The sequence below is a fragment of the Knufia obscura genome, assembly GCF_036327395.1.
Source record: "Knufia obscura strain CCFEE 5817 isolate CBS 148926 chromosome Unknown scaffold_9, whole genome shotgun sequence".
Taxonomy (NCBI): domain Eukaryota; kingdom Fungi; phylum Ascomycota; class Eurotiomycetes; order Chaetothyriales; family Trichomeriaceae; genus Knufia; species Knufia obscura.
The window spans coordinates 1,035,122-1,061,556 of record NW_027042695.1 but is presented as its reverse complement, the minus strand read 5'-3'; the positions used below and the strand labels follow the sequence as shown (position 1 = coordinate 1,061,556).

Sequence of the window (26,435 nt, the reverse complement as noted above, 5' to 3'; positions counted from 1 at the left end):
ACATGCACAAATGAAATGGTCGTATCGTGATCGACCTTGCTGTGCTGCTCCTTCACATCACAACGCAGCAGCCACATCCTTTCTTGACTTTCTCGTCTTCTTGTGCTAGGTTCTGGGCCTGCATCCGTTGTGGTGCGGGTGCTTTCGTGGATTGCGGTGCCGATGCCGGTGCTGGCATGGGGCCCGTCCCTATCTTCGGACTGCTTTCTCGTATGGGCGGAGTCATCAGTTTCGGCATCGTGCTGTAGCCTCCTGTGATGCTGCCTGCAGTTTCAGGCCGTCCTTGATTGCTTCTTATACTGCTCACTGGTCGCAAGCTGATAGCATGGGATTCTTCCAGGTTCTGGTCCGGCACAGGATCATGCTTCACAGGTGATGGTGTTCTGGTTCTCCTCACTTCGCGTACTAGCTGCGCATCATTATGCACGTCTATAGGCGTAAAATCTCGATCATATGCCTTGGGTATGGCACCCTCTGCAGCCCACTGAGCTTGCATTTGTTTCTTCGCCAACGTAGGTATGAGTTGCTGATCCGGTGGTAATCTCGGATCTGGTTTGTACATGGTCGCAAGCCAGGGTGGATCACCTTCAGGCCTGTTCACAGCCGTACGGGGTCGGTCGTGTTCACCTGACCTTGTGCCAGGCCGTTGGCTCGGAGATGGGGTTGTCCGTGTTGGTGCTGACACCTTCCGGTTGGCTGATGTAGTCTTTTTCAGAGCAGTAGCTGGTGAAGGAGAGAGGGTGGCAGACTGCGACCTAAGCTTCTGCGGAGAGCTGGGCTTGCTAGATGCTATGGCTGATGATGTGGTGTCACTATCGTCCTTCGTCCAGCCGTTGTTCCTCGTCTTTGCAATATTCAACTCTCCTTCAAAGCTCATGGTGCCGCTAGCAGTGCGTTTTCTCGCAATAGGAGTGTCTCGCTCGTATCTTTCGGCAGGAATGGGAGCAGGGCTGCTGGTCAAAACAGGGATCTTGGAACCAGACTTCCGAAGTAAAGGACTTGTATACATGTGTGATGCAGCAGCGTCGTTGTCGGCCTGGATCTCCTCGGGAAGTCGAAAGTCCCAAGATGCGCGGTCATCCTCATCGTTGATTTCAACTGGCGACTGCAAGCGCTGGCGCTTCTCTCCTCGTCTGCTGTCGGGTTCACTACTGCTAGCGCTCCTCGTACTCTTGATCTTGCTGTGGCTTCTAGATCGAGCATTGGCCAAGTTGATACCAGCAACCTGCAATTCCTCGCTCTCGATCTTCGCTAGCTTGTCCCTGTGGATCCAACCCTCGGGATCATGATTCTCGGGTCGATACATGTTCTCTGGTATATCCTCATCGCTGTTGTCCGCACCATTGCCATTGACTCTTTTCGTTGGATGTGATTCTATTGAGGTCCTGTGGGCTTTTCTCGTAGGTGGGACTGTGTGAGGAGGGCGGCCATTGTGCTGAGAGCGTGCATCAGATGTCACCGAAGAGTTGTGTCCGACTGGCTGATTCTAGTTGTGTTAGACAAAGATCCCAAGCTGATGTTTCACAACTTTGACGCACCTCGTCGGCAATCGAGCTATGCATCTCATAGGCAGATCTGGCGCCATGACTGGCTCCCACTGACAATCCATTCCTCGCATTGGCCACATGCGCCATCTGAGGGCCGCTTCACCACGTTACAGTGGTTACTATCGCTTCTGGCTCACGGATGCGCCATCAGAATGAGTATTGAGCCCAATCTCACAACGTGCTTAGACGATTATAGGCACTCCTGGCGGGTTTGGTCTTGTCTTCAGATCCTACTTGGCTTCGTAGAAATATTCTGTATTTTGGCAGGTGCAAGTGGAGGTGAAGCGAGAGAACTCCTGGTTGTTAATTGCTGATCGTGGGGAAGGAGGCTGGTACACGAAATATGATGATCGCGAGTAACAAAATTCAATCGTGCAAAAAGAAGCTGTTTCTGCAAGTAACACAGTGAATCGAACACAAAGCAACCAAAAGCAATGTACATAAGACTATTTACAGTGTCTCAGCAGCGTGATTGTGTGTATGGAGATGTTGGATCTGGAGGTGTTCCTGCACGAGCGGTCGTCAAAAGGCAGGTGCAGGAACCCCAAGCCCCCAGCGATAGCGTGCTTTTCGTCCACACCGATCGTCGTGAACGAGCAAGTGCCCCAGGCTAAGTCTCGAGCTACAGCGAATGGGAGAAAGGCTTCACTACCGAGCACCCCCCATTCGTGATTCGAGATGGGCCGATGATAAGTTATCAAATTTGTACTACGATCTGCCAGATCCAGGTCGTCGGATTGTTCTTGCTCAGCGACATTTGACAGAACTTATGAACAGCTACCCTACGAGATAAGTATTGGTCGGATAGCAGCAAGATTGTGTTGGTCAGAGAATTTGCATCTCATTCTCTTCTAAGAGCTCGGCTGCGAGCTCGAAAGATATGTTTGCTAAAACAACGCGTTGATCCAAGTGTGAGCAACGCTACGTCGTCCACGTTGAACGAGAATCACGATCACCGCCCATCTGAAGGCTGCTTCATCATCCACCCGCGGTCGCAACCAAGTACCAAGCATATGTGACACCCTCACCGAATACACCTCCAAACAAGAAACTGATGCGGCGCTGTAGTACCGAGAGAACACCCTTCTGTAAGGACCGTATGCACATAGTCAATGGAAATCGTCAATCATGATCGACAGGCCATTAATACCCTGCTGTTACCTTTCTCCCTTCTCCTCTCATCCGACCAAAAGCAGACCCGACCTTGTTGTGGTTGCCGTAAGTGGCGTAGCTTGGCGCAGTGTGGCTAGCATATCTGACTGCCTTAGGGTCGACATTATGAAAGAATGAAGTAGATGGCGACCTGTCTGCCATGGCCTTGCGTGGCCGCTGTTCCTCATATCGTGAAGATGACTCAGCCCGGCTGAACGAAGGTCGTCTCTCAGCCATGGTAGGCCTGCTAGACCGTGCGCGTGGTGGCTCTGGCGATCGTCTTCGTGCGTCTGGTGATCTCTTCCTTGGCTCTGGATCTCTGGATCTGGAAGATCTGCGCTCTCTCTTTTCTTCACCAGCGTGACTAGCTTGATACTGTGTTTCGGCCATGTCAGGGCTTAGGAATTTCCGGATATCACCACCATCGTCGGTCATTTTCCTGGCTCTATGCGTCTCACCCTCGTCCTTCCGGGCTCTGTACGTTGTCTTAGTTTCGCGAGGTCGCTGAGGACTGTCACTTCTCATCTCAGGGGTATGCGGGGTCGAGCTGCTTCCATATCCAGAGTCGTGCTGATGCGTCTGCGTTTCCTTCAGCGTGGAACCTTTATTGGGTGCAGTGTCTCGTCTGTTGATGCCCGTTCTCGGAGGCGCAGGATCACTGCTGGTTCGTTGAAGCGGGGGAGTGACCTCGCCAAACATTTGGTTTCGATGGTGGGGCGACCTGGCGTCGTAACTACCCTGCCTTGACCTTGAAACCGGTGGCTCACGTTCTAAAGTTCGAGCAGCGGCTTTCACGCCAGCTGGTGCCGAACTATGTGGTTGCAGTGGTGGACGTCGGTGTGGCTCGGCGGTTTCGGGCGCCATGGTCCTTCTCGGGTTTCTGTGAGGATTCGCAGGGTGGGTTCTGTCACTATCGCTCCCACTTCGCCGTTGATCTCTCGCAGCAATCTCTGCAGCCCAATAGACACTCTCAGAACCTTGCCGAGAAAGAGGTGGTCGCACTGCGGGTTTACGCGCTTCGGTCCTCGATTGAGCAATGTACGCATTAGCGGACTGATGGCGACCCTTCCACGCATCGTCACTGTCGGAAGAATCGTCGCTTGGGGATGGCTCTCGCCTTCTTGGTGGTTCCGCGCTTGGGTATCGCTTCTGCTTGGGTTGGGGACTTCGTGCACGAGACATGGGTTCCGGACTCCGAGGTCGTGCTGTTGCTGCTCGGGAGGCTCGTGGACGGGCCACAGGTTCAGGGCTGTAAGTTCGAGACATGTTAGGCCGAGGGCTTCTAGCTCGTGAGTCTCGGCCTCCCCTAGCTGGAGCCACAACGGTATCGCTATCACTGCTTTCGCTGAGGTAATCGTCCACCCTGGGTGCGTATCTCGCATAAGTCTGTTTTTCACTTCGTTCCCTGCGTTCTTCCTTGTCCCGTGCTTTGGCATCCCCCCTGCGCGTCTCCTGCTGCTTTACCTTCTGCTTCGCTGATTGCGCCTTCTCCTTGAGTCCAAATGCTGCCTTGAATGACATGCCTGCAGCAGGTTTCTCCCACGCTGACGATTTCTTCTCTTCCTTCCTCTTCTCAACAGGCTTCGAAACAGACGGTCTTTTTTCGTAGGGATCTTTCCGTGCATTCGCTCTCGACATTGGCTCCTCGTACACCCGGTCAAAGTAAGATTCAGGTGCTCGCTCTTCGTAGGCATAACGAGGTTCAGGCTTCATTTCACGCTGTACAGGTTGTGTCGGAGCTGGCGATGGACGAGCAGAGTACATGGTTCTGGTATATGTAGGCCTTGATGGTGGTGGTTCGCGCTCGCTCATTCGATCGTTCATCATACGTTCCTTGCGGAGCTGGGCAAGCTTGACTTGATCATCGTATCTTTGTCTCTTCAGAGGGTCGATAAGAAGCTCGTATGCTTGCTGGACTTTCTGAAACTCGTTCTTGCCTTGCTCAACTAATGCTGGGTCCTTTATCCGGTCTGGGTGGTGTTTCAATACTAGCTTACGATGTGCTTTTTTGACAGTATCTGAGTCGGCATCTTTGCTGACGCCCAAAGCTTCGTATGGATCTGGTGGGAGGGGGGAGGTCGACATGTTGGTATGGGTATAGTATACAGGTTGGAAGATTAAAAGAGCTTAGTGAAGAAGTGTAGAAGCCGTGGTGTGTGTTATTATGATGTTCGAATTAGGCGGTCTGGCGGTCAACAGACGGTCGTAGCAGCCATTTCGGTCAACCCGAACTGGTGGGGCAGTACAAGATACAAAGTGACATTAATGTTTCAATCTCGAATGCTGTGAATGAAAGTCGTTTGTCGTGAGTAGTACAAGACTGTGTTTTGAAAAGAATAGAAGCTGGCCGGTGACGTTGAGCTTGGTGCTGTTGAACAGAATCGGGTGATGGTCGCCAGTAATAGAGAAGTGGCCCGATTAATCAGAGCGATCTCGTTATCGTGTACAGGCTAGTGATCGAGTTCCGAGCTTATGTCAGAACCAAGCAAATTCAGTACCACTACTCTGGCCGAAACTCAACGATGAACGGACTCGAGAACCAGCAGTGCAGGTCACAACTTCATGGGACACAACGCGTTTCGCGATGAGTGATTTTGAGGCCAAAGTGAGAGAAGGAAGAAATGGCAGAATTTGTTCTACGAAGAGGCGAGCCTGAAGAACCACCCGTCCGGCGTCTCAGAGCAGCTCTTCGGCAGGAGCCACAGCCCAGAGAAGACAAGTTTTGCCTCTTGACGGTAGGCTCACGGGCATTGGTAGCTCGTCAACAGTTGAAAAGAATACATCACGCTTTTCAACGGCGCTATACCTCCGTCGAGCAAGCTGCAGGAACAACCATGTTGAGAAGTCAAATCAGCGACATCCTTGCTCACTCTAACTGGGGCGATTGTCCAGGCGTGCTCTGCAGCCCTCAGCACTATCCACGTTCTCTACTCCAATTGCATGTGTTCCTGGACCGTCTTTGGCTTTCGGCGCTCCACGGGCTCATGAAACTTTGCTGCGAGGGTGAACCATGTCGTCAGATGGTCTTCGCACAAGCAAGCGAACGTCCTTGGGAGCTGGGCCCACTCACATACCATTCGTGCCGTCCCTCTTGCGGTCGCTGGCCATGTGCGGGAAGTGTTGATCTCGAAACTTTAACGCTGAACAGCCGGCTGTCACGAGCTCGCTGCTACTTGTGGGAAGTAACACGCGGGCTGTCCTCCCCAATCAAGTGTACATCATGGAAGGCAACATTGCTGTCGATACTTGTGGCTGGCAATCTCCCTGCCACCGCACTGCCTTTCAAATGCCTCATTGCCACGAAGGTCATTGCCTTATGAGGACGAGCAGGGTCTATCCGAGAAACTGCACGAAGTACCCAAAATATCGTCAGTGGCTGTGTCGCAAGCAGTTGTGTTGCGCAAAAAGGGTCGTGAACGACCGGAACGCGACTTTGACGACAGCCACCTGTGTAATTTCAGATGAGTACAAAGTGACACGCACCGTTGCCGATTTACTCGTGTCTCGGCCTGAAGCACGTGCCTGGATAGTGCTGGATGCAGCTGTTTAGATACATAGCATGCGAGCAAGTCCAACCGAAGCATGTCAGCTTATCTTCTTTACATCGAGATAGATCGTGCAATGGCTTCACGCATCAAAAGATCACAAGGTGATGTCTGATCCCGCAGTACGCGATCGATCGTGTTGGCCTCAAATGGCGAAAGTCAATGTAGGCAACAGCAAGGCATGTCTGGAACAGATGAATGGTTGTAAGTGGACGCACTGTTCTTCTGGCAGCGAAACCATATGATGAAGCAACGAGCATGCGCATATATGCACCGCATCTCGTGATAGTGATAACGACAGCCAATGCTGAAACGACGAACGGAGTTGTACGGCGGGGATACATGCAGGATGAAGTAGCAACAGGTGTGCTGATTGATGTACTACTCCCTAGGTTATGGATCATGCAACAAGACGGAGGTCATCTGGCCTACCAAGAGCGTGGTCTTTTCGCGGGGTGGCATCTGCACTCGTGCACAGATGATTCCATCGGCGCTGTCCTGTGTCACAACACAACATTCATGGATAGTAATGATTGGGTCAGCAAGATCTGAAGCGTTTGGAGACCAAATGCATGTCAATCGTAGAAAACCGGTATGTTACGGCTTCCTGGAGTCCCTCATCCAATTATGTAGCGATGGAAAGGACCAAGATTTATGCCAAACCTGGGGTATACCTGGTGGCTCTGACGGAAGCAAGGCAATCAACTTCGAGGCAAGCGCAGTTAAGGACGGTATCGCTTCGTGGTTGCCTTGGTTGCCTTGTGAGTTTAAGCGCTCAAGTTATCCTTGACATCCGTGGCTAGGGAAGCGAAGCGCTCGTGTGGATGCACTGACTCTTCGACTTTGATACGTAACATAGCACATCCAACACGACCATCGGGCTGCCTAGTAACATCGAGTCTTACCGAGGATTGAGTACGGAAAGCGTGAGCAATCATTTGACAGCCGACCTCGGCGCCACCTTCAAATTTGCCGCCTTGCCACTCAGGCATCATACCTTGGCGCAAAGAAGGCGAAGCAACGCTTCCACGACAGCTAACGTCGCCTACTCCCCGGCCATACCTATATCAATTAGCTTGTCGTGGCGGAGAGATTTCACAGCGCATACGTGAGAACGCTCGCCACCGAAGACTTTAACTGTTCACATTACGACCACAGTGCAAAGACCGAACCATGCCAACCTGCTGCGGCGACAATGAATTCAGTCTCATAATCTCAAGACGGCCACTATAGACAACTATTCAAGATCATCACTGGTAAGCCACACGATCGACGTACGAGTGACAGGGGTAAATTCTTACAAACAGGGAGACCCCTACCATGAGCAAAAGACAAGTACGAGCTCGTCATCATGAAACAGCCACCACGCCTAACTGCTAGGCATTTACACCAACGCAGTGATCTATCAGCCCCTGTGGTGGTGGAGACCCTGCCTAAAGCTCTAGGTATGAGGTGGTAATAGCTCGTAACGTCATTCCAGCCACGGTGGCGATTCTTGTAAGAATTTATCCCTGTATCTTGTACAACACGACCATACATATCGGTCTGAAGGTCTCCCTGTCCGTCATGCTTCCTTGATCAACCGAAACCGGAAGAGAACGCAGTCCTGAGCGCCGCCACTATTCTTGCGATAGCACTATCACTCCTCACTAAATATTCAAGCCACGGAGAACTCACGAACCCACAATTTCATCTCAAGGGAGAACGAAGTCACAGATCGCGGCAGTCGAGCAACTTGCACTCACTAAGAAATCCAGGATCCAGTACTCAGTCCAAACTCAGATTCATACATCCATCGTCCGCATCACACGGAAACAAGCCCAACCTTGTACAGTCCTGAACCATGTCTGTACCAAAATCAACAATGATCCCAGAGTCAAGATCGATCGCAACGATATTGGCCAAAGACTACTATTACGAACGCGATACAGTACCCCAACCACGAATGCCGACGTGAATAGATCTGTATACTGCCATGCTCCCACGCTACTCTCTACTGGACTATTGAACGACTGGACATCATAGACAACTGCTACCGATGACCAAATCATCATCGTCTTGTCCATGAGATAAGTGCCACAACACCACCACTAAGGTCTCTGGATCTCTCACTTCCTCTCTTGCCTCGTGACCCTGCGTAATATCCCACTTGCTCGCACTGTACTCTCGCGGTATTAGTACAATGATCCGACCAGCGACCTCTTTCAAGAAGGCACCTGCCATATACCTATTGCAAGGCCAGGAATCATGTTTTCAGGGCAGGAACGTGTCAACCATGCAGTACATAGATAGCTCAGTGATCTACTTGGCACTCAATGGCTTCCAGCGAGTGCGTTGCACGAAAAAGGAGGTACTATAAGTTGGAATCCACACCATATATGCCTACTCATATTCCACAGTTGCAGTGTACTTCGGAATACACTTCTCCTCTTTTCTACTCTACACAGTCTACACCACAACGAGACTGTCCACATCCAACTTAATTGCTCTGTCCTGATCCGCCACTCTTCATTCTCTTTAAGTCCCAACCACGCCAAGCACTCACTCACACTGCCGTATAAAATCTCACTATCACAATCTCCAATCGCACCTCAAGCATACCTCGTCATCTCCCACACCGCACCTCACACTCCTGTGTCACCATCTCAATGCCTCGTGCTTGTGTAACTCAAACCCCCAAGGCTGACGATCCGCATCGGACATACAATCCATCTTATTCCCCTTACGGCAACTCAGGACAAACTTCGTTGACCAGTTGCGCAAACCGCAACGATATTCCGCCTGTTTTATGTTTCATATTATTGCCTGTTTAGGCGATGAACACCCACGCCTACATACCCTTACTACAGATCAAACACAAACACAAATCCAAGTTCACCCATGCGAATTTCTGAGAATCACTCTACGACTCGAGCTGTGATCTGGAGTACAACGACCCAAAAACGGCAGGACGCTTCGCACCTCCTACTTTCCAAACGAGACCTAAGTCACGACGTATATGCATGCAACAGTAAGCACTATTTTATGCGAACACGACCGTTGTCTTGATTCCAGCTACAGTACCTGCTATCATACGCCGAACACCTCGCATGTACATCTGAGCCATCCAAAGCTCCAGTAGTATCTTAACACCTCGTTCCCCGTTGTTCAAGATGTAGTAGCTGACATGCCACCCACATTGGCAATATACCTCGTGCAAGCGACACCTGCATCTCAGCTAACCTCAGCTCCTCGTACATCCGCACTCCGATTCCTAATCCATCACACCTCATTTCAAACCACATTATCTCATTCGTTCCTAATACACACAACCCATCACCACCCCTAATAACCACCTCATATCCTCTGCAAATAATTACTCGGCACCAATCCCACCCCCCCACCACCCCCACCCTTAACACTCTGATGCACCTCAGCCTCCCACCACCCATCATCCTGCAACCTCAACACCGCAAGGATATCCCCCTTGTTAAACGTTAATTCCTCCGGTATAGCCGCTGAGTAGCTATACATCGCTCGAGCTGCACACGTTAGCATTCATTCATCCGTTCATCCATGACACCTAATGGCTCAAAGAAAAGGTCAAGACTCACCCATAAAACACACACTCGGACTAACATCCGCATTCCCAGGAGGCTCATACATGGCAATCTCACCTGGCCCCGGCGCAAGCTGAACACTACTCATGCTGTGCCCACCATTCTGGTAAGGTGCACCGGTGGTACCCGATCTAGCTCTTCCACTTCCACCCGCTGAACTACCGCCATAGGGATTGGGACTAGCAGCTCGATACTGGTTCTGGTTCGCGCTGCCCTGCCGGCTACCAGCATGTAGTGTGCCCGGCGCAGCAACGCTCTTGCTGCGCTCACGTCTCACCGCGGGATCGTGCCCTCTTCCTCTGTTATCGAAACTTGATGGTGCGGCTGGTTCGTATTGCGGCTGACCGGCGTATGATGAGGTAGGTCTGCCGTTCATCATTGCTTGTCTGCTTCGGCCGCTGCCACCCTGTGCCTGTGCCTGCGCTTGTGGCGGCGGTTGAGATCTAGCCGCTGTCCTTGGATCTGCACGCATGCGCATGTCTGGGGCGGGTGATCGTGCTCGCATTGTGGGATCAGGACCGGGCGGCGCAGGCGATCTCGAACGCATATGCGGTGCGGTCTGAACTGGTAATGGTGACCTTGCACGCATTGGCATGTTTCCGTTGTGTGGCGCTGGAGATCTTGATCTGATTACTGCATTCGATGGCTGTGGGCTTGCTGCTCGTGGTACCGTCGCTGTTGGACCCGGACTTCGCCTGCCATCTCTGCTTGCTGGCCGTCCCATTGAGCTTCCTGGTCGTCCGACTGGTGCACTGACTGAAGAGCCCATACCCCAATTGTCCGTTCTCGAGCGCATATCTTTCGATGTGAATGCGGGCTGCGGCACGCCCAGAGCAGACTGTGCTCGCGTATTGCCTTCATATGCAGGTGGTGGTGTGCCTCTTTGTGCGGCGAAGACATCATGTGTCTGAGCACTCACCAGCCCAGGTCTTCCTGTCGGCTTCTGATCTGGTTGAGGAGTCCTGACGCGGTGATATGCGTCCACTGGCTGTCGTAATGATGCACGTTTGCTCATGTCAAAACCACCGGAGCCTGAGCTTTGCTTGAGGTTGGCGAGGGCCTGTGCTACTGGGTCATCGCTACCTGTATTGAGTAGCGGCGCATATTGGCGTCGACTGTTTGCCACCGATGCTCGAGGCGTTGACTGGTGACTGCTTGACACCTCATCAGGACTTGCGACATCAAGAACGTTTTGACCAATGTTGAGCTGGAAGTGAGCTCGAGGATCTGCTGCCTCTTCTCCTTCAGGAGCACTGATGCCTGCATGACGGTTGAATGGTTGCGCAGATGGCTGTCTCGAATGTGGCGTCTGCTTAGTCGGACTCGACTGCTGTGATGAGGGAGCTGAGCTCAAATCGCTCCTCGAGGCGTTCATTGACCATGAGGCTTGTGACGATGTGACAGGGTTTGTGAGCTCTTTCTTCGACTTCCGCCTGAATGGACTATTGGCATTGAAAGGGCTCTTCGAGAAGAAGCCCGACCTCTTCTTGGTCAGGTTTTTCTCCGGAGATGAACTCATGCCTGGCATTTGGACACTGCCTGCAGGCTGCTTGACTGGAGAGTTCTTACCTGACATCGGGTCGGCGCTGGTGAAGGAGGATGGATTTGAGTAGTCGCTGTTGCTGTCTCGGCTCGGTGGTCTCGTGCTTGCTGACAAGTCTGATTGTGCTAACCTTGACGGTTGATCGTCGCGTCTGCAGTACATCGTCATGCCCTCTGTGGGATACTGATTATGAGGCACCGGAGCAATCTCGCCATGCTGACTTGGTGAGTAGTTCGGTGGCACATTCGGCTCTGCTGGACGGTATGTCAGAGGCTGTGGTCTTCCACTATTGGTGTCTAACGTAAGTGGTGGCTGTGACTGCGATTGTCCTTTCGCGCGTGTTGGTGCTGACGCTGGAACATCCACAGGCTCTTCGGGTTCTTCAGACATATCTCTCTCTGTCGAATGCTTGCTGGACTGAGACGTCTTGAATTCGTGGAGAGGCGATGCTGTTCTAAAAGCTGGATTTGTGGTCCTTGGGAATTGCGCAACATGATAGTTGTTGTCGTCGTCCGAGACCTCGGAAGCACTGTCGCAATCACCCTTTGCGAAGTTGATATACCTTGGAGGATCTGGAATCTCCTGCCCTGTACCGCATACCTTGATGAAGTTGGCAATATCCTTCTCAACCTCGCAGTTTTCCAAGGCTAACCTGACCTTTTCGCACGACGCGTCATCTGATACACAGACAGTGGAGGCGATATTTGCGAAAGCCCACAAGGACGACTTAGTGAAGTCCAATCGCTCCTCCTCAAGATCCTGGAACTTGTCGCAGGCAGCTTTCCATTCCTTGTTCCATCGACCAGTCGTGTCCTCAAGCACCTTGACAGCAGCTTCATAATCTTGCGAGTCGCTTGCCATATTGATTTGTGTCTTCTCAAGCTTGGCCTTATTCTTACGTTCCTCTTGTCCCATCACCATGTGTCCTTGTGCCAGGTAACCCTTGATCCTCAGACAATCCTGCTCATACCGATCTCGACATTTATTCACCGTCCCAGTCTGCTGCTGCTTAGTCTTCAACAACTTCTCAACAACATGCTGCACGATCTTCCGTCGTTCCTTGATCCCACCCGCGAAAGCCGCCAGCGGCTCTTCACATTCACTTCTCATCTGCTGCGCAATCAACGCATGCTGCTTCCCCATATTCTCCGTCTCTCCTCTCGCGACATCAAGACTAGCTCTCAGTGTACCCATCTCGACACTTCCCAGCGCCTTCCTCGAGATAGCAAATAGTTTCTTAGCATATTCCTCTTCGAGTTCGGCGCGAGCTTTGTAGAAGGCGCGGAGTTCATCGCAGGTTGTTTTGCCATTTTGCATGCGTGTCAGGAGCGGGTCGACGCCGGGGTCTTGTCCTAAAATGGTCGATTTTCCCCAGAAGTTATTGCTGAAGCTCATGGGGACGGTGGGAGGACCGTCTGCTTCTGAGGTGGCCGGCATGGTGCCGGTGTGGAAGGAGGTTTCGGCCAGTGGGTGATGAGCGCAGGTATTGGAATGTGAGGGTTGCAGCGAAATAGCTTCGAGATCGTATCCTAGATTATTGAGATCGCAGTGTATGAGTTGGTAGATTTGATTATGGACTGTATGTGCTTGAGAAATGCAGTGACCCAAGGGTGCTGCGAACTGGGCGGAAACTCGTAATGTTTTGGTCCGTGGTTGATATGGCAACCGCGATCGGCCGCCTCGGCGCGCCTCCCACCACGCGTCACTGCCTTGTTTGCCGCCCGCGCTAACTGAAACTTGGACTCACTCAACCAGTCCTGCCACAAGGCTTTTGTTAGAGCGTATAGACCTGGTACGGTGTCTTTCGAGGAAGCCGATCAGCATCGCTTCTGCAACCAACGCAGGTCAAAGGCATGAGTACTGCGGAGAGATGTGCCACGAGTCAGCAAAGACCGAGAGATACTGATGCCAATAATGAATTTCTGAACCTTGAATGGACGAAGTCGTGGTGTTAGTGCGCATAAGAGCAGCCACCCTTGACACAACAGAGAGACGCGATCAATGCCCTGAAAAGATATGACTGACATCGTACTACATGGAATTCACGATCGAGACCTCAAAAAGGGCAAGACCACCATGATAGAGCAGGCGCAATCGTCATCTCAAGGCGGATATGACCTTCCTTGACTGGATAGAAGGCACGAGTAACTCTACGGTACAAGGATCGTCTGACCAAAGTCAAACAGAAGGCTGAACCTAGTCAGGGCATAGGTGTAGAAGGCGCGAGCGCTACCGAGGTGAACTTGCGACTGGAAGCAGGCAAAGGGAACCATATTGTCAACGTCATCTGAGAGAAGCATAGTCGATCCAAGGGAGGTACGAGGTATACTCTAAGGTAGGTACGACTGATCGTGTGGAAAACACGGCCGATATTATGTTACGTAGACAGCACGACCAACATCATGAGAAGGTACGACTAAAACCAAAGGAAGGTTGGCTGACGATAGAGCTGAGGAAAACGCGACGGTTAGATCAGGGACTGCAACCGATATGGTATAGGAGTCGCTATAAGAGAAGGCTCGACTGACATCACGATACGTGGAGGACACAAATACAGGCATGGTTGGCGATGGCAATAAAGGGAAGCGAACAAGGCTTTCGAGTGGTAGATTAGGGAGGGATAACCACAGAGGCGCGGTAACGACTTCCCTGACTGGAGACGGATGAGGATCTGAGAAGAGACTGCGGCAGAGCAGAAGACAGCTTGATATGTTGTAGAACACGGCGAAGCATGGGACGTCTTTGCATGGAAGGCAGCATTATCCTAGACCACAGTCAGTCGGACTCGTAATATAGCGGATGTCTCGCATGCAATGTGCTTCGGCTATAGATTGACTCGGTTATAGCACCAACCACTCATCAATGCGTTCTTGTGATAGGGCTACATTGCAGCTCGCTCGCACTTTTGAGCTATATCTACGGGCCGACTCAATCCTTGTTTTGAGCATGAGCGGTGTTGCTTCTGTCTGGGAGCAGGACTCACTTCGCGCATCCATCCTTCCCATCAGGAGCCCACTCACACGGTCCAAGCTCTTGACCTCCTTGACCACCGTCGATTCGGACTTCCATCTCATCTTCTCGTCTCTTCTGCTCAGCTGATTTCTTCACCTTTTTGACCTCTTTCGCCGCGTTTGCTTCGTCGACGACTTGTTCGAAGGCTTTGGTTGGCGAGCCGCCATCGAGAATGTCTATTCCGCTAGCGCTAGGTGCCTGGTCTGTGGCTGACGGTGCGCCCTATGCATCGTCAAGCTTCTGTTCCGCATCGGCTGAGGTCGAAACGCCAGATTTCTCGAGGTACCGACGGGTTGCTTCATCGAATGTGATATTGCCGGGATTGCCTTCTGTACTGGCGTTTGTAGGATCCTCACTGTTCGCAAAGAATGGTGAAGGACTTCGACGTCGCGTACCAGGAGCACCGGCCTTTTCATAAGCTGCGAGCTCGGTCTCGATTTCTTGTCGAGCAGCTTCAATTTTGGCGTTGATGCGCTGCTCTTTTTCGAGCTCCCAGAGGGTCTTTTCCACATCATAGTTGCCAGTCTCCCGTGCTAAAGCGTTTGCGCTATCCTCCTCCTCACGAGCTTTGATGACCAGCTTGATGAAGGCTTCAAGGGTGTATCGAGCATCGTTACCTGCATTGTGCGCATACCAAGCTGTGATGTGGAGCTCATGACAGAGCTTCATAAGTGACTTGGCTTGGTCATCTTTGCTAAGTGACTTGTGAAGGACGACTGTATCCAGACGCTCGCGGATAGAGCTGAGCACTTTATGTCTTCGACTTGCGGTTCGCTCGGGAGAGGATGCGACAGGGCCAGATCCGAAGATGAAACTACCCAGAGTTGAGAGGTAGGTAATATCGCCATTGATGTCATGGCCAATCAGAAGGAGATTGCGCGAGTCGTCCCCACCGGATTTGTGGCTTGTGTCAAGGACAGCTGCCTTTCTTGGAACGGGCAAACCTTCAGCATCAACATCCGGAGGTCCAGCACATTCGAAACCTGCTGAGAAGGGGAACTCGAAACAGCTATCGACCACCTCCGCTGCTTCGTCGATAGCAACAAACTCTGAGGTACCGAACTGGAACATATCTGGGTTGCCGTGAACGTACTTGAAGTTTCTCAAAGCTTCGCGACCTTTAATCCGGAAATGTCTTGAGCGAATCTTCCTAACCCATTCTTCGCCTTGCTTACCCGGAGCAACATCTACCAGAGCTGCAGTGTCCAATGTACTGACGCCAATTTCGGTGATGATGTTATGGTCCATTTCCCAAGATTCAACGTCGATAGCGACGACAACGGTTTGATCCTCGAAGGGAAAGGGCGCTGGTCTCTCAACATCCAATGCTTCAGGAAAGATGTCAGCCTGCTTTGCTTGCTGCGCCTGCTCGTCGGAACCCTGAGCCGGCCGAACGACCTCTGTGGTTGGGAGCTTTTGGCGCATCCCTAGATATCGTTGGGCCCGCTTGAGCTGGTTGACATTTTCCATGACAGTCATGTCACGTTTCTGAGTTTTCTTCTTCTTGATGGCACTTTTCTTCTTCTTCTCAGCTTCGAAAGCTCTTTCAGCCTTCTCCCGCCAAGCTTCATGGTCTTGCTTTTGCAACTTGGTCGCCGTTACCGGTACTTGATCGTAATCAGCAGGCGGCTCCGGAATCTTCGACTGCGCTTCTGCCATATCGTCCTTTGAGTTGACAGTGCCTAACGATTGTGGTTGGGGGGTTCCGTCGTCGTAGAATGAGAGCTGAAACGGATATGCCGGGACTTTCACTTGCAAGTCGAATTCAGTGCTGATATCTTGGATGAGTGTCTCGAGTTGGTCGAAGGGAACCAGGATGAGAGGCTTGAAGCCACACGACTCTGGGGCGAACATATAGTGCCTGTTGAGACATGTCAGAAGATATGGAACATACAAACGAGGTCTGAAGCTGTGCATGCCACATGGAACACGGCTTAGCCCCACCATAGGCGCATGACGCCTGGCATGAAGCTGCGATGCCAAGCTTCGTGCATAAACCGAAGCAGAAAGCTTTCCAGGAGCCGCAGTCCAAAGGTGCAGGTTGTGGTGCACAGGATCAGGAAGGGAAGGGGATCAACTTACACGTGCCATCCTCGTTCGAAAACCTTCTCACTGGCAAAGAACCGCTTGGAAACCTTGCTGTCGGGGTCTTGCATGTACTTGTATGGGAACTTGGCCACCAACGACCAGACGCAGAAGCGGCCAATGCGCTGGTGACTGGATGAGATTGGTTCGCGGTGTCGCTGATCGTCATGATCATCGTCAACTACCTGAGTGGCAGGTAGACCTCCTCGCCAAACCCCTTTTGGTAAGAAGACGACTTGATCTGGATCAGTGCCTGGGATGTGTCCTTGCTAGGCTTGGACGTCTTGTCTACCTCGAGATGGGTTGTTGTTGGGGTTCGACTTTGGTTTCGGAGGCGCATGGGCTCGGACGAAGTCGTCTTCCTCGGCAGATGAACCTTCATCTTGATTGACTTGGGCTGGCGGGGGCTCGGCAGCCTTCTGCTGTCGTTGCTTGTATTCGAGCAGCTCTTGTTCAAAAAGCGGCAGACGATGGGTGGTGGAAGTGGTAGGCTTGGGTCTGTTTGGTAACAGTTTCTTCAATCGATCTTGGACGGAGGTCGCCATGGCTAGATTGTTTGTTTGAAAAGGTCAAGGAAGAGATCGGAGCTTATTAGGTACCTTGAATCTGTATTGGGAGAAGGACCAAGATAGAGAAGATGATTAGTGCTGGAGATTAAGAGGAGATCCGCATAAGAACCTCACACATGTCGACAAAGGTCTGTAGCGACACATTTCAATGCAAGCAAAGTGAAGACCATGTGAACAACGGGAAGGCACGCAGAGAAAGTGATGCTTAGGCAAGTGCGATCAGTATTCCAGGCCAGTTCTCAACTTTGTCCATCCCGTATGGTAAAAGCCCGCAATGTCGCATCCGTGTCTAAACACAACCCCAATAGGGCGCTGCAGACCTTAGTTGTAACCATTGTCGTTCTTCTCATGGATTGTTAGGATTGACGACCTCGAACAATTGTTCAATGCGTGTGTCGCCTCATATGCAGCACGAGGAGAGCTCTGTCAATTCTGTCTGATTTAGTAGGATAGATGATAGCCTGAGGCATCCATAAGCGGGATTCAATGAACGTCACTCTGGGGTTCTTGTTCTCCGCGAACGCGACATCCTGCCTGCGGCAACGTGTTTAGCGAACAAGCAAAAAGGCAGTCGCACATGGTGTTGGTTCCAACGAGCGCAACTTCCATACCTGCGATCGCATGCGTCGCCACCATCTATTTGCTAGACATCATTACATTGAGGATTGATACCATTCCGGACCAGCTTCCAGCCTACTACCAATGCCTTCACGAGAGAGCTGAGTAGGCTTCTTTGCGCCGATCAACAAGAACTTTACATCGTGGGCAAGATGACAGCGACTATGGCCGAGATTAGTGAAGAGGTGTCGGTGAACCCAGATGCCCAAGCTGCGGTGACAGATTTCTTGGACTACACAGAGTACTTGCCCACCGACCTCATACGATCTCTCACCTTGATTCGACAACTTGACGAGACATACCTCAATAACGCCGACTCTGTCCACGATCTGACCCAGACATATGGCGCTCTACCTACACTCCCTTCAAGTGAACGACCGAATGCCCTCGATCTGCGGACTACCATCTCACGGCACTTGGACCTCGCAATCGGCGCACGGGAATCGGCCTACGCAGAGGCAGTCCGTTTGTTCGACCTTACAGACCGCCATCAAGATCGCCTGAAGAGCATAATTGCCAAACTCAATGCGCTGCCCAAACCACCTTCTCGAGATCCCACTCCCCAACCACAAGCTCCCAACTCTATCAAACGCTCGCGCACCGGAAGGGAGATCAAGAATGGCGTCGCAGCACAGCGTCTGACACTCAAGGCTCCGAAAGGTCCAATTGCTGCTGCTATATTGCCTCGACCACGACACAGACGAGTGACTGTCCCTGGGGAGGTACTTCCTCCTTACGATCCAGATGAACCGATTGCAAGCACGGAGGTATCTGACTGGGAATCTGAACCTCCTTCGCCAGTCAAGCCAGATCCGGACACCGTGCGTCTAAAGCTGCCGAAGCAGAGATCTACTGCAGACCCTGACCGACGATCCCGAGAACCACGAGAATCATCCACCTACAAGAAGCCTACTCCGCCCCCTACGAATGCTCAAGTTGGCAGCAAGTTCATGCCATGGACTCACTTATCCGAGTATGAGATGTACAGACTTCGTAAGAAGATGAAGAAGAACCACACTTGGGAACCAAGCGACATAATGATCCGTAGAGAATTGGCTGAGAAGGGTCGTGGCTGGGAGAACTATTACAAAGCAAGAGCTGCCGCCCAAGCAAATGGCTCACCCTTCATAGACATTGAGGAGAACGAGAAACCACAGCCAGCGTCCTCCAACAAGGCGGATATTCCAAAGCTTACACTGAAAACGGAAGTCCCAGCAAGACCAAAGACCTTGAAGAGAAGTGAATCGAAGAAAGAGAAGAAAGCTGATACTCCAAAAGATGCTGCTGCAGTTGCTGCACAAGAAGCTGAACTTGCCGCGCGTCGACTAGGTGACATTGGCTCCGCTTTCAGGAACTTGTTCAGTCCTTTCTCAACTGCACTTGCCGCTATAAAGAACGGTGCACCTACTTCGTCCACCACGACCACGCCAGTGAAGGCAGAAGGTAAAGCATCGAAAAAGAGAAAACGAGAGCCTACGCCATCAGCTTCACCTTCTATCGCTCCAGAGGCGCCCCCAAAGAAGAAACCGAGAGAACTGAAACCAAAGTTACCATCACTTATGCCAAAAGAGGATCAACAGCCCCCAGCCAAGGAGCAGCCGCCCGTACCAGCGCCTAGTGCAGGCATAATCAAGATCCCTGCCAAGCTTTTCGCCCAGCAGAAGCCTTCCGCAACCGCGACTCCGACACCAGCACCTCCGACTCGTCCTGCCAGCGCGCATCGATCCATGGCAGAACCTGCCAAGCGCGAGGCAAGCCCTCCTCCATCTCGGCCACCATCCCGAAGGTCTGCAGCAGTGTCTGTTGAGCCAAGCACCATCGCATCGACACGACAAAGCCAAAGAACATCCGTTACTCCAGCAGCGTCTGTACGCAAACCTCAGGAAACTACACCAAAGTCAGCCACAACTGCAGCTAGCCGACGTCCGCAACGAAAAGTGCCAGGCACAGTGAAGCAGTCGAGTCAGGATGGCGGCGCGACTGTTAGTGTCAGCACGCGCAAACACAAACCAAACAAAACCAATAAAACTCCAGCCCAGAAAGTCGCAGTAGATACTGCCAAACCAGAGATTAGAACCGATGTCGATGGCAGACTAGAGCTTATTGACCCAGATGAAGAAACGTATTGTATCTGCGGAGACGTTAGTTACGGCGACATGATCTGTTGTGAGCTTGATGAGAAGGTAAGCTTCATGCTCTCCTTATTTTGGTACGACCCAGCTAACGATGTCTTTGTAGTGCGAATACGGGCAATGGTTCCATATGGAGTGCGTTGATCTACACGAAATGCCACCTCGGACAGTCAAGTGGTATTGTCCAGGCGATCGTAAGAAACAGCACAAAGGGGAGAACTCCAACGGCCTGGTTGGTCGAAACATTAGATGATTTTGATGTCGATGCGGAATTGCTGCAGCCGCAATGATCGTGATTCGAGAGCGAAGCAAGCAGCATGAAATTGCTTCTGGAAGATATATGGAGTCGAAAGTACGAAAGTCGGCAGTCGAAGAGCCTCATCTCCGCTTTGCTCCAGCACACACGAGCTCATCACGATGCTCAACGGTAAAACGTATTTGATCTCCAGATTTTGTCCACTGATTTGCAGTTTTTGCTTCGCTAGAGCATGCATGCGAGAGTGGCGGGATCGTGATTGTTATGCGTCGTCAATCGCTCTGAGACGGCTTTTCAGCAGAGAAAGACAAGCGACTCTTCTCATGTCGAACAAGTTGAGCACATCTAGTACAGCGCATATGCAAGTCCACGTTGTAGAAGCTCAAGTGTGAGTTCGGCATCCTGCAGCATTGACAGCGTTACTCTTCGTCCCATCCAGAACATTATTGCGTATGCGGGCTGAAAGATGTCCAACATGTAGTGCTTTTGACGAGCACGATGTTACACAACCGCAGAAAATGATGCCCCCTGGTCTCGATAATTTCCCGAACACTAGCCAAGCTCTATTTCCTGCAGGTACCGCATATTAGCGCCACGCTTAGTCCCAAGATGGTAATCTCGATAGTGGTGGCAGGTGGCTAGCATGTGTCTAATGGCTTTAGTGACAGCCCGGTGCCTGCATTCGGCCCACCTACTCGCCGGCTAGGGTGCAGTTTCTGCCCTTTCATGCATGCAAGCACTCCCCGTAGTACTCTAGTGTTTGGGACTGGCACACACCATCTTTGCAACTTCGCCTTTGCATTGCCACTTGGGTCGCCATCTCCTTCGAATGTTTGCTCCTTGTTCCCAGCGTCCTCGACCTCTTCACATCTGCGCCCGTCCCTCACTGTCGCTCCTTTGTCGCCATCCCTTCGCTCCAACTGTTGTCAATCTTTCACGGCCCATACACTCGCTACCGATAATATTGCTTACTCGATAATCGCATAATTTCGCCCTCCCACCATTACCAGGAACTATCGTATTCGAGGCCCATAAGCCAGATCGATCGATATATGCATACTGTCGAGACGTACCAACAACAAGAGAGCATAATCAGTGCCGCAAACACCATCTACCTCAACAGTGGGACGACCTTCGCCATTTATCCTACCTAAAGAGTACCCTAGTATGAGATGAAGATGATGGAACGACCTGCGAAGAGACAGAGACTATCTCAGGGCCCAGTATTTCCTATACCGACACGTACACTGGACCTGACAAATCTGCAACGACCGCACGTTCAGCGGAGGGCCCCTGGCAAGGTCATCCTTCCACGAGCACCAGATGTCACCGTGACTGCCGGTGTCCTCGAAGTAGCTGTCAACGATGACAGCCCTGCTACCCAGATCGCTCTTCCGACGGTGGACGTTGCTGTGTCGCTGGGTAGTCTTGGGACTTTGACTGTCCCAGCGATGAGTGTGTCAACTAGCGCCAGTTCTCAATCTGAGCCTGAATCTGAGTCCGAGCCTGCTTCTGATTCTAGCTCGGCTTCAAAGTCGGCTTCCGCCTCGGCATCCGACTCGTCACGTTCGTCCGAGACGTCAACGCCTGGCATTTCCTCGTCTTCTCAGCCGAGCTCCAGCAGTGTCCAATCCCTGACCGTCTCATCATCGAACTCAACTGTAATATCTACAAGTTTCACATCCCAGAAAACCATCACAGTAACAGAGACGAGCACGTTCCATGTATCTTACGATAACGGCACGTTCATTGCACCAACCTCAACCCGGAAATCAAGCAAGACAGGTTCGAACTCCGACGATGAAGACACATCTACTACCAGCTCCCGATTCGCCTCATCTTCGTCGTCTAAATACGTCTTTGGTCAGGACTTTACGGACACATACACTTCCTCCACCTCAACCACAGACGCAGGCTACAGTAATGCGGTAGTTGGAGCTACAGCTACGAACGCAGGGTCGGCAGCTACAAGTAGTGGTAGTAGCGGTAGCGGTAGCGGCGATGGTAACGATAACAGCGGATCGTCCGGTCCAGTACTCAGTCCGCAACAAACACAGCTGGTCGGCGGTGTCGTAGGAGGTGCCGCTGGCATAGCTTTGGTATTGGTCATCGTACTTTATGTGCTCAGATGGTATAGACAACGCCTGAAACAGCAAGGTCGCCTTCCCGAACAGTTGAACTCCGGGCATAGTCGCGGCGGTTCAGGACTGATAGGCGCAGCTGCGCCAATGTCAGATGCCTTAAGACCCCATTTCTTCCCACCAGCAGCGATAGCATCAGGCATGAAGAAATGGCGGCCAACGTCAGACATGACCATGCTAACCAACACCACATCGACGACAGGAGGAGCAGATTCAGAGAAAGGGTTCCAACGTGTCTCCGGCCGTAAAATCCCACCGGTGCTAACAACGGGTGGCGACCAATTTGGCGGTTCCTACGGCGCGTTTGAGAAGGAAATGAACCCACCAGTCCCAGCAACACACCACAACCGCGACCTCTCCGAATCCTCGTTCTACCGCGACGCAGAAGGAACCTACATCGGCGACGGCCGACCAACATCCCAATCCCACTCCGTCCCATCTACCCCAGTCTACCCCTCCATCTTCTCCGCCGAATCAGCATCAGCCCGCCGCCCCAGCCTCGCAAACACAAACACAAAGACCACAGACCGCCGCGACTTCGCAAACGACGACTTCAACACCGCCTTCTATCGCAACATGAACATGAATATGGCGAGTCCACGATCTAAACCAGATGGCGTGGCCGTGTTCCGCAGTAGTCCTGCGCGCACACCGGTTACGCAATCACCGAATACCAGTAGTATCAGATTGCCGATTCAGGCGCCAGTGACGATGGATGAGGATATACCCGAGATGCCGTTGCCTAGTCCGGGGATTGGGCTGGGTCATAATCTTGGTCTTGCGGGGCAGAGGGTGCCGAGTAGGCTTAGTGAGAGGACGGTGGGGATTGGGAATGGGAGGTTCAGAGAGGAGATTGCGTAGGAAGAGATGCGAGAGATACCCGAAAAAAGTACACAGAGATGTCATCAATGACTAAGGTATGTGGCGAGTAAGAGCTGGCTTTGAGAGCTAGAAATTGGATTGGAAAGAGGAGTGCGATGAAGCGCCTCTTATCTAGTAGGATTTGTTTGGCGATTTATTCAGTTGTATGATACCCATTTACCTGATCTATTTCAGGTCTGCGATTGTTTAGTTCATGTCTACCTACCTGGTGTAGGCGGTCTAGAAGACCAAGCCTCTATGGCTTTGAAATGTTAAACCTTAGTTCTACTCTTATAGCAACCGCATGTTTCGTGCCGGTGTCAGTCGAGCTGTGACTTCGATCCAGTATCAGCCATTGGCCTTGCGTCGAGATGACAAGCGTAGATAGCACATCCGTGTCCTGCTAGATGCGAGGAATTGGATTCGACCGATGGTCAGTAAACAAAACATCGAATAAAGTTGCACTTGAGCCTCGAAGCACTCGCCTCCCTTTATCGCACGCTTCCAATGACAACCCACTGAACTTCAGACGACCTCTCGCGCCTCTTCGACTCAGCTTAGCGATTTAAATCCCAATTATTGTTTCTGTCGACACTGTAAACACCAGCCTATCTATGCACATACGGTGGGTCAAGGACAGGAATCGCCGAGCCAGCAATCTCAAATTCGGGATATAAACACGAGACAAGAACACCATCATCTCGACTGATCCAGGCAATCTACAAGGGCAGCCATCATGGCCGACCCACTCCTCGAACTCCTCCTCACCGAGAACACAAACAACCAGCCCAACACAACCGACACGTCCTCAACCTCAACCCTCTCAAAATATCTCTCCCGCCTCCTCTCCCTCCGCCCCACAGACCTAACAACCACAGAACCCCAATCCCTCACCCAATCCACCCAAACCAACCTCCTCTCCCTCCAAGCCCTAAGTTCGCGCTCCCACCGCTCAACAACCATATCCTCCGACCAACTGTCCACCCTCCAAGAATCCATCCCAACCCTAACCCGGACCGCCACGGATATCAAAAACAGCGTCCCCAACCTCGATGAAAGCACCAGCACCTTCGCAGCAACATATAGTCGCGCCCGAACCACCACCGCGGGCAACGATGAATCGAACGCCAACACCGCCCTCACCCACCGCAAATCCTCCCTCCTCCTCTCCCGCCAAGCCGACAAGCTAAGTGATATCCTCGAACTCCCACATCTCCTCTCCACAGCCATCGCCTCGGCCGCCGCCGCACCATCAGGATCCGCAAACTACACCGCTGCCCTCGATCTCCACGCCCATATCAGACGTCTACAGATCCTCTACCCTGACAGCCAGCTCGTGGCTGATATCCAAATCAAGGCAGAGGATGCAATGAAGGACATGACGGTAAATCTCTTGGGGAGTCTACGGGGGAGTAACATTAGGCTTGCGAGCGCGATTAGGACGGTGGGGTGGTTGAGACGGGTTGTGCCTGAGTTGGGGGGGAGTACGATTGTAAATGTGGATTCTACGTCGTCAATGAAGACGGGTACGGGGCATGGACATGGTATGTCGACATATGGTCACGCAACAGAAGAAGCAACAGAGGGCTCCTTTGGCGCGCTTTTCCTCGCTGCACGCCTGAGTACATTTTTGTCCATGACGGAGGATGCACTTGCGCCGATGAGGGATCTAGCGGATCAGGAGAGTGAGAAACGGTTACAGGGTCAACAGAGTCAGAATGTGGGGACTGGCACCGGCAGTGGCACTGGCACGACGCCGCAGTTACAGAGACGGACATCATCTCACACCCCAAGTAGCGCGATGCAGGGAACACAGACGGAACGGTATCTAAAGCGGTATATTGAGATATTCAGGGAGCAGAGTTTTGCGACGGTGCAGATGTTTAGGAATATATTTCCGCAGGGGACGTCGTCGACGACGAGTGAAGATGAGGAGGTACTACGACTACCGTCTGCTTTAGCCTCATTCCCGTTACATCTGGTGGGCTTGTTGATGGAGACGCTGCAGACGTATCTACCTAATATCACGGATGCGGCGGCGAGGGAGTCACTGTTGGTTCAGGTGCTGTATGCAGCTAATAGTTTGGGACGACTGGGGGCGGACTTTAGTATGATGATATCCTTGTTGGATTTGCCGTCGGATGGACCGGTTGAGGAGGAAGGACAAGTCGAACCGGAGTGGTATAGAGTCATCAAGAAGCATAAAGTGCAAGCTGCGCGACTTGATGCGCTGGCGTCGGGACAGGAGAATGCTGCGAGGAGGGTGTCGCAGGATGTTGCGGTGAGGTAGGAGCACATTGTGCCTATCTGTGTTATGACTTACTTCGTCTGTCTCTTCTCGGACTTCGGCTGCGACTTCGATGTCGACTTCTACGCCCATTTCCATACTTGTCTCTGTCCCTGCCATGCTTCTGTCTATCTTCTTTCCTCCTCCGATGTCTCTCCCGTCTCGCCAGCTCCTCGACTTCATTCAAATCCCTTTCACGCTCCACTCGCCATTCACTCTTCTGCTTCTCGACCTCCCTCAGCTGTTTCACGCCCTTCTTCATGGCCAGTAGAGGATCATTATCCACTACCCTCTTCTGATTCCGTGCTTGACGACCGGCGTCTTCGTTGCCCCAGACATCTCTGCCCACCGTATCTGGAGCGCTCCCCGGGTTTAGGGAGCTGTACCATGGTTGCTGCATATGGCTATGGCGCCCCCCTGCGTCGCGGAAGCGCATGTTAGAAATGCGATCGAGGGGATCGCCAGACTTAGAGGTGTTGGCTTTGTCCTTATGGACCGGGTGTCTGTCCCCGTCTAGTACAGTCGGTACGCTATGGTTTGAGATGCGCTTGTCGTTCCGCGAGTCATCATAGTAATTGTCTTCTCGTTTCCTCTTGCCTCCTGCTACTTTGTGTTCCGGGAAGACCCCATCTTGCTCTGCGCTATCATTTCCTCTTAGTAAACTCAACCTATCCGCGGCATCGTCATCTCGTTGTCGCCGCTCGGCTTCCTGTTCTGCAACTCGTGCTCGTTCTTCATCGCGCCGGACTTTCTCGATGTTGTCTTGGTTGTAGACATTCCATGATTTCTTGCCGAGGAGGTGTCTAATAGTATCAGTGCCAGTTCAGAACCTGTAGGGGCAACTCACCTACAATGGCATATTGATAATGCTTAGCAATGGGAGATGTTGGTAATGCTTCGAGATGTTCTTCAGACGGCGCTAAGCTAACGGTATGCCCGCAGTGGGGGTGCGGCACGCCTAGCGCTCCCCGAGGGTTGGGACAGATCTACGTCAGCACGGCGAATACTTCTGTAAGCTGGAAATAATACGTGGTCTTTGCTCGAAGACAGATCTGTAATCGACGTCGCTGGAAGTATACGAGGACATA

The 26,435-nt window shown here is 52.0% G+C and overlaps 7 protein-coding genes across 7 annotated transcripts; 3 read left to right on the top strand and 4 right to left on the bottom strand.

The window, feature by feature from the left end:
- Window positions 1-52: 52 nt before the first annotated feature.
- PMZ80_007725 (uncharacterized protein) lies at window positions 53-4,784 on the bottom strand (the record flags this gene model as incomplete). Its single annotated transcript, XM_064876131.1, has 2 exons — window positions 53-1,486; window positions 2,709-4,784. 2 exons carry the CDS (start codon window positions 4,782-4,784, stop codon window positions 53-55), a joined length of 3,510 nt encoding a protein of 1,169 aa, XP_064728395.1.
- Window positions 4,785-9,580: 4,796 nt separating this feature from the next.
- Window positions 9,581-12,823, bottom strand: HOF1 (formin-binding protein; the record flags this gene model as incomplete). Its single annotated transcript, XM_064876130.1, has 2 exons — window positions 9,581-9,765; window positions 9,838-12,823. The coding sequence occupies 2 exons, from the start codon at window positions 12,821-12,823 to the stop codon at window positions 9,581-9,583; spliced, it is 3,171 nt and encodes a 1,056-aa protein (XP_064728394.1).
- A 1,542-nt stretch (window positions 12,824-14,365) lies between these two features.
- Window positions 14,366-17,028, bottom strand: PMZ80_007723 (uncharacterized protein; the record flags this gene model as incomplete). The annotated part of the gene is made up of 4 exons (XM_064876129.1): window positions 14,366-14,620; window positions 14,666-16,259; window positions 16,481-16,736; window positions 16,776-17,028. 4 exons carry the CDS (start codon window positions 17,026-17,028, stop codon window positions 14,366-14,368), a joined length of 2,358 nt encoding a protein of 785 aa, XP_064728393.1.
- A 794-nt stretch (window positions 17,029-17,822) lies between these two features.
- On the top strand, window positions 17,823-20,055 carry PMZ80_007722 (uncharacterized protein; the record flags this gene model as incomplete). Its single annotated transcript, XM_064876128.1, has 2 exons — window positions 17,823-19,853; window positions 19,909-20,055. The coding sequence occupies 2 exons, from the start codon at window positions 17,823-17,825 to the stop codon at window positions 20,053-20,055; spliced, it is 2,178 nt and encodes a 725-aa protein (XP_064728392.1).
- Window positions 20,056-21,230: 1,175 nt separating this feature from the next.
- PMZ80_007721 (uncharacterized protein) lies at window positions 21,231-23,060 on the top strand (the record flags this gene model as incomplete). The annotated part of the gene is made up of 1 exon (XM_064876127.1): window positions 21,231-23,060. One exon carries the CDS (start codon window positions 21,231-21,233, stop codon window positions 23,058-23,060), a length of 1,830 nt encoding a protein of 609 aa, XP_064728391.1.
- Window positions 23,061-23,796: 736 nt separating this feature from the next.
- PMZ80_007720 (uncharacterized protein) lies at window positions 23,797-25,350 on the top strand (the record flags this gene model as incomplete). The annotated part of the gene is made up of 1 exon (XM_064876126.1): window positions 23,797-25,350. One exon carries the CDS (start codon window positions 23,797-23,799, stop codon window positions 25,348-25,350), a length of 1,554 nt encoding a protein of 517 aa, XP_064728390.1.
- Window positions 25,351-25,372: 22 nt separating this feature from the next.
- On the bottom strand, window positions 25,373-26,206 carry PMZ80_007719 (uncharacterized protein; the record flags this gene model as incomplete). The annotated part of the gene is made up of 2 exons (XM_064876125.1): window positions 25,373-26,150; window positions 26,199-26,206. 2 exons carry the CDS (start codon window positions 26,204-26,206, stop codon window positions 25,373-25,375), a joined length of 786 nt encoding a protein of 261 aa, XP_064728389.1.
- Between the last annotated feature and the right edge of the window lie 229 nt (window positions 26,207-26,435).